Source organism: Engraulis encrasicolus, chromosome 21 (assembly GCF_034702125.1).
Source record: "Engraulis encrasicolus isolate BLACKSEA-1 chromosome 21, IST_EnEncr_1.0, whole genome shotgun sequence".
NCBI lineage: Eukaryota > Metazoa > Chordata > Actinopteri > Clupeiformes > Engraulidae > Engraulis > Engraulis encrasicolus.
This window is the reverse complement of record NC_085877.1, coordinates 18236900-18244399: the sequence shown is the minus strand read 5'-3', so window position 1 is coordinate 18244399 and position 7500 is coordinate 18236900. Positions and strand designations below refer to the sequence as shown.

The 7500-nt window shown below is 47.4% G+C and overlaps 1 protein-coding gene across 2 annotated transcripts in view; it reads right to left on the bottom strand.

The window, feature by feature from the left end:
* The window catches only part of LOC134436946 (solute carrier family 12 member 6-like), an 82360-nt gene that overhangs the window by 7295 nt on the left and 67565 nt on the right, over positions 1-7500 (bottom strand). For both annotated transcript variants that reach the window (XM_063186317.1, XM_063186318.1), the window contains 3 exons: positions 4684-4853; positions 3446-3577; positions 2337-2444 (listed from right to left, as the gene is read on the bottom strand). In XM_063186317.1, coding sequence (XP_063042387.1) covers positions 2337-2444; positions 3446-3577; positions 4684-4853 — 410 coding nt within the window. The remainder of the gene's footprint in view (positions 1-2336; positions 2445-3445; positions 3578-4683; positions 4854-7500) is intronic.

The window sequence follows — 7500 nt, the reverse complement described above, 5'->3', positions numbered from 1 at the left end:
ATGTAAGCTTACCTGTGTCTCTTTCCACACTATACTAGGACGGAAACACATTAACACCCAACAAACAGTGATTGCCAACCTGGCTCCAGAAGTTACAATCCAGTGCCACATATTCCAAACCAGACTTATACGAAATTCCGAATTGAATGAATTCACAGTAATGCCATACTATGAACACTAGGTGGTGGTGTTCTATGTACTCTCAATGGGTGGTGTAGATTAAATTCAAAGAAATTCAAGGTAATGACACCACCTAGTGTTCGTATTGCAGCATTACTTTGAATTTCAATTCATTCAATTCGGAATTTCGTACAAGCCTGCGCCAAACAACCTGATTTTACCTTTAGGTCCTTGATATGCTTGCTGCAGGATACAAATGCACGGGCATGTTTCGTGCATGAACGCTTTAACATGCATACTTCATGCCAATTTTGCGTGCATTACGTGCATCCATATGTGCGTGCTCCATGCAATATTTGACAAATTGCTGGGGGCGATCGTATAAAAGCTGCACAGATCCACGCGAGTGTTGCTGGTGAAAACAATGATGGCGGCAATTTTTCAACAGCGTCTCATTCAGCTTATTTACAAACATTTGTGTGAACATTTCCCTGGTGCACTTTGATAAGGAGTGTGCCAATGTAGGAGCAGTAGCTGTCTCGTCTCCTCTTCCGGTGAGTCCTTCCTTTTGTTTTGTTTTCCTTAGAGTCTGTGTTTCCAATTTCCGGATCGTATTGCTGCGCTCTCTCTGCCCCCTAGATGGTACCTCAACATTGTGCGCGTTGGTCTACTGCTTTTAAAGCAAGCATGCACAGTCGGTCGCACGCGGTGGCTTAAGGCTCGTGGCTCGAAGCTTATCGAGGACCTTACACTGTCCAACCAGGTGATAAACTCTTAAACAGCCAGGTGATTAGAGCAATTGTAAACGTCGGGCAATTATACATTACTTTCTGAATCCAGGTTGCCAATCATTGCAAAAAAATTGAAAAATAAATAAATAAATAAATAAATAAAAGCACTACAAAGCACATTACAGCACAGCACACAGCAAAGGCCTTCAGCACTAAGTAACGTCCCAATTGTCTTCATGGTGTGTACATGTACGGAATCACACACACACACACTCTTAACAGGGCAAACGCTAAGCGTGCTAGGATGGTTGCTAGGGATAGTTGCTAGGGCTACTGCGAGGCTGAGCACTTACTTCATCAAGGCTCCAGCGCGTTCGTATCTTTACGCGGCGGGCAGAGTATTGGTGTGAGTGTGTGTGTGTGTGTGTGTGTGTGTGTGTGTGTGTGTGTGTGTGTGTGTGTGTGTGTGTGTGTGTGTGTGTGTGTGTGTGTGTGTGTGTGTGTGTGTGTGTGAGAGTGAGTGAGTAAGAATGAGAATGTGGGACAGGAGGGGAGAGGGCACTTAATCACTCGAAATCAAATCAAATCAATCAATCAATCAATAAATCAATCAATCAATCAAGTCAATCCAATCTCCCTTCAAGTTACTCCTAATAGCTGCGCTAAGCCCTTCCCAACGACTCACTAAGTACATTCAGAAAAAAAACAAGCCTTTGGTAAACACAGAGTGTTGGGACTGAAGGACAGATTCCTTGAGGACAATGACCTCCTATGGTGCGGTGCTAGACCAACCCACTTGGCAAAAAAACTTTTTCTGCTGCTAGGGTTTGTGTAGTTTAGCGGGCTACAATTTCCCAGTGATCAGGAAAATCACATGTACAATTTCCAGTGGTGAACAGTAGGGGGCACTGTTCATCACTTGTACAACTAACAGTTGAATGGAGAACTCAGCTAAGGCCATGCCAGATATTTGCTCAGTTACTGACTGTCCTAACATCAACCTATCTCTCCGTCTCATACACACACATATGAATACAGATGCGCACACTCGCACTCACAGCAGACACATGGACAATGTTTACAGGAAACAGAACCACACCACCACACACCTTAAGAATATAACACATGACACATAACTGGACACATATGGTTAAAGTACATTGGACATACAAACAGAGTGATGTTCATTCATACTGGCCCTCGCCCTCTATTAGAAACACACACACACACACAGACACACAGACACACACACAGACACACACACACAGACACACAGACAGACACACAGACAGACACACAGACAGACAGACACACACACACACACACACACACACACACACACCTTCCCTGTCACGGCCAGACTTGGAGAGGCGCAGAAAAACACGAACACATGCGCGTACATATACACACGCGCGCGTGTGTATGCGCACGCATACTATTCTGTAATCTCTGATGCACGCACGCACACACACGCTGGGTCCTCACCTCTCTGTCGCGGTCGGACTTGGAGAGCCTCATCTGCCTCAGCATCTGCGATCGCTGCTCCATCATCAGAGTCCGCTCGTACGTATACGCACTGATGTCACTGTCATGCTGCATGGAAAAAAAGAGAGGAGAGGAGAGGAAGAGTGGAGGAAAGAAGAGAGAGAAGATGAGAAGAGGAGCCGATGGAGATGAGAGGAGAAAAGAGAGGAATATAGAGGGAGGAGGAACATGGAGAGGAAGAGAGGGAGCAGAGAGCGGGAAGAAAAGAGGGGTATAGACAGAACGAAAATGAGAGGGTGTGTGTGTGCATGCGAGTGTTTAGAGGTGGTAGAGGAAGGTGTGTGTGTATGCATGTGTGTCTTCTCGCTACCATCATTACCAGCTCCACCTCTGCCTCTATGCGCAGCTGGTAGAGGAAGGTTTTTTGAAGCCAATTGGAGCCAATTTGGATTGGAGCCAATGTTTGGTCCCCTAGGGGAAATTCTTTCTCTGCATTTATTCCATTTGGACTAGTGAATCACATTGAAGTACACACACTAGTCCGTAGCAGTGGGCTGCCTGCTGAGCGGCGCCCGGGGAGCAATGTGGGGGTTAGGTGCCTTGCTCAAGGGCACTTCAGCCGTGGTTCGGTCGGGCACTGAACCGGGAACCCTTGGGTTGCCAACCCAGTGCTCTAACCACTGAGCCACGACTGACCCCGTAGGTGTAGGTGCCTGTGTGTGCATGTGAGTGTGAGTGTATGAGTGTGTGTGTATGCATGTGTCTTCTCATTACCATCTCCACCACCCCCACCTCTATGCACAGCTGGTAGAGGAAGGTGTATATTCCTGTGTATGTGTGTGTGTGTGTGTGTGTGTGTGTGTGTGTGTGTGTGTGTGTGTGTGTGTGTGTGTGTGTGTATGTGTGTGTGTATGTGTGTGTGTGTGTGTGTGTGTGTACGCATGAGAGTGTGTGTCTTCTTGTTACCATCTCCACCACCTCCACCTCCACCTGTGTGTGTGTGTGTGTGTGTGTGTGTGTGTGTGTGTGTGTGTGTGTGTGTGTGTGTGTGTGTGTGTGTGTGTGTGTGTGTGTGTGTGTGTGTGTGTGTGTGTGTGTCTTCTGGTTACCATCTCCACCACCTCCACCTCGGCCTCTATCCGCAGCTGGTAGAGGAAGGTGGCCAGGTCCTTCTTCATCTGGATGGAGTTGTCCTCCATCTGGGCCACCGTGAAGATGCGAATGGCACACTTACGCCACACCTGAGGAGGACACACACGCACACGCACACGCACACGCACACACACAGCAGCATTTTTAGAGAAGAGGGAAGAGTATCATTTATGTTTTGTCCTCCTGATACTGTGTGTCTGTGATAATCTGGATTGCAACATGTAGAAACATTTTCATAGCAACATGCATGCATCCAACATATGCCATACAGCGTGCCAGCAGGATGCTTCTAGTCAGGCCAGGAGCAATACAACTATCGTTTCTGATCTCCCGAAAAATCTGGAACTCCTCCCACTTTGTCGGGAAGCAAACAACCATTAGCAAACCAAGGGAGGCGTGTCAATAGGGTGACCACCTGCTAATAAGTCCAAGGTCGGACAAGGGGTATGCTTCGGAGGGACAATGTGGGACAGACCCTAACGTGCGCGCGCACTTACACCCCCATTTTGATTTGGCCTTCAAACGCTGTACACGCACGCGCTACGTGCTATGCGGGACGGGTGGTCACCCTACGTGTCAACCATGCTGTTTTGGGAAATGTTAATTGTTATGGTCTTGGTCAGACGAGTCAAGTCTCGAAGAGATTTGAAAGTCGATGATAATCAGAGTATGCCACACAGTCACTGGGCCCACATACTAAACTAACTCATTTGCCAACAATGGCGGGAACTTCGTGTGTGTGTGCGTCAGGGGGAGGGTATCACAGCAGTTCTCCCATGATAGCCTCCCCCTGACGCACACACACACACACGCAGGCACGCACACACAAGCAAGCACACAAGCTCGAACACACACACCACACATGGCACATTTGGCATGGCAGCAGCATCAGCAGCCCTCCAGATGTTCCGCCTTCTGTTGGGAATGCCCTCTTTTGAGGACAACGTACTAGATTTCACTCCTCTTTACCTCAAAACACACACACACACACACATCTGATTGATGTCAGCGATGAACGTTCCGTCAGATGCAAACCTCAGTTCCTCACATCAGCACGCACAAGTGTGATCATGGCATGCCCCTGTCGTGGACAATCCCCCTAGAACTCTGTTTCTGTCTCTCCATTTCCCCTCTCTCTCTCCCACACACACACGCGCGCACGCTCGCACGCACGCATGCACGCACACACACACACCTTGTGTTGGCGCAATAGGAAGGGCAGCAGCATCAGCATGCCCCCGTCGTGGACGATCCACCAGACGTCGATGGTGCCGTCCGTGCAGGGCTCGCTACTGGTGGGGTAGAGGGAGATGTTCTTAGGGACCAGGAGGGCCAGGTGGGCTGCCGTCGTCACCCTCACCGTGTCTGAGGGGGGAGGGAGAAAGAGAGAGAGAGAGATGGGGAGAGGGAGAGAGAGATGGGGAGAGGGAGAGGTTTTTGAGAAACGCAGCCCTGTTCAATTGCTGACAGACTGAAATGATTGTGAGCCGTCTAGCCTGGCCTCCCAAGTCTACGGCTGAGACTTCTAGGAAAGCCGTCTCGACTTTGAGAAACACTGACTGACTCTTGTGTGTAAACCCTAACACTGATTTGCTAAATGCCTTGGCCAAGGGCAAACCCTCCCCTAACTTCCTTTTCACACCTCATCTACTCTAAAAGCCCTTTGCTCCACTCCCACATTCCTGACCATCCCATAATACTACCATTTCATTTCGTATTCATGGTCTGGAGCAGTGTTGGGGGTAACGCGTTACAAATAACGCGTTAGAGTACTCTTAAGGGTTTTTTTCAGTAACGAGTAACTTAACGCGTTAGTTTTGCTAATTCAGTAATTAGTAACTCGTTACTTGCCAAACTAAGCACTCGTTAGTACTCCGTTACTTTAAGAATGTCCCGGCCTCGATAAAGAAAATTATTAAAGTCCTTTCGTCAGATGCGCTGCTGTCTGTGCTCCTGGCCCTTCTCGTTCTGTTTGTGTGTGGGTGTGTGCGCGCGCACCTGTTTGCTACATATGTCACTCCCGGCAAGATGGCAGAGAAGACAGCTTTAAATACGTGGAGGTACGCGCATTACTTTGAGTTTCACAGCGAAAGTGTGTGAAAGTGCCATCTGTGTGTCGGTGGAAAAATCCTGTCAATGGCAAAAAATTCAACCTCGAATTTAAAAAAACATCTGGCCTCAAAACACCCCTGGTTGGTTTGGGCTTGCTTATACTACCAGTAGCCTACTTAAGCTATGAGAAACACTGAACACAAAGAAGTGAACCTTCTGTGGTGCTTGGTCAGATGAGTGCATTGGGGATAGGCTATGTTTGCTGTTTTATCGGAGCTGGGCGCGCGCACGAGAGAGAGAGAGAGAGAGAGAGCGGATACATCAGTTGCCAGGATGATTTTACTTATGTCCAAACAGCCAACAAAACTAAAACAACCAAATCCAAGTGTTTAATAATCACATCAGCATGACTCACCTACACTGCCCCTTACATTGGTGGAGGTTGCAAAGATAACTCTAACTTTCTTGGTAATCCACTATTAAAACCTTTCGATGGATAATGGTTGGCAGTATTCCTTGCTGTGTGTTCTTTTGGCAGCGGTGATTGTCAATAAAAAAAATAGCAGAGCTTTTGTTAAACTTTCGTGTGTGCTCTACATTCCCGCGGCACGCTGCAGGGAGCACTGAAGCACCATTCAATGCTGATCGAAGTCGGTGAAAGCGCATGCGACCCTACCCGCGCTTTCAGATGAATAAGTGGCAACGCTTGTTGTAGCCTATGTTCCCGCGGCAACCTGGCTTCTTTGCATCGCTGTCTGCTCAGCGAAATGATTAAATGATTAACCGTTTTGGACGGTTTGGCGAGACCTTACTCAACCTCGGCTACTTCTTCCGCGCGATTTTCAATGCTGCGCTGTTGCTTGAAACTCCAGATTTTGCAACATTCACGCGCATGTCAAATATTAATATTGGTCAAGGAAATATTGGTGTAGGGAAACGCTTTATTGCATTATTACAGCGAGGGTTGTGTTTAAGTTTGATATTGTCCACGGGTTTTGACTTGGATTTATTTTTCAAGTCCTTCATTCATTTATTTTCCAAAAAGTTACCCGGGCCACGGCCGTTTCCGCGATCCATGTGAGTGACCATTTTCTTATTTCGGGAAAAAAAACCCTGTCTCCTACAAGTGAAAGGTGGAAGGTTGAATCTGCTCTCTTGGGTAACAGTAATACACACCTCTGCATCTTGTTACCAAACAATGGGCATCTATTGTCTATGATTTCCTTTAGATCGATAGATATATTGCGCAACTTTCGGGACCCCCCCGCGCGCCGCTCCCCACAGGCATTTTGTTGGTAACGCACAAGTACTCTAACGCGTTACTTTTATTAATGGGTAACGTAGTAATGTAACAGATTACTTTTAATTGATACTAACGCAGTAATGTAACTAACTACTTTCAAAAGTAATGATACCCAACACTGGTCTGGAGGTTGTTTGATCTGACGCGATTGTAGGAAGCGGGAAGGACATTTTCGGGAAAAATCAGGATAAGTTGTTGAACAAACATGTCTGACGCCTATCTTTGGCGATGTAGGACCGTTTCACAGACATGTCTGATAGAACATCCTATCGTAGGATAAAATTACGACATAGGACCGTTTGTCAAAACACCAGCCAAATCCTGCCGCTCAACATCGCTCCACAGAAAACCGGTACCAGACGTAGTGCGGAGCCCAAGTCTCTTGGCGGAAGTACGTAGGATGGTGCGCGAGGCTACATACTTATGTACATCCCCTTCCCTGACGAAGGCCATGCTGGCAAAAACACATGAGCAGGCAGAGACTTTATCTGCTTTGGAAAAGAAGTTTGGATTTCCAGGCTGAAGAACACCAGAGGAGCACACTATTTCAATGCCCTGGCACCACTCCCAGTAGCCTTTTTTTGTAGACTCTCCCAATATACTCAATATACGTCCAAATTTAGAATACCCCTTTCGAATTTGGAAATTCGAAATGCC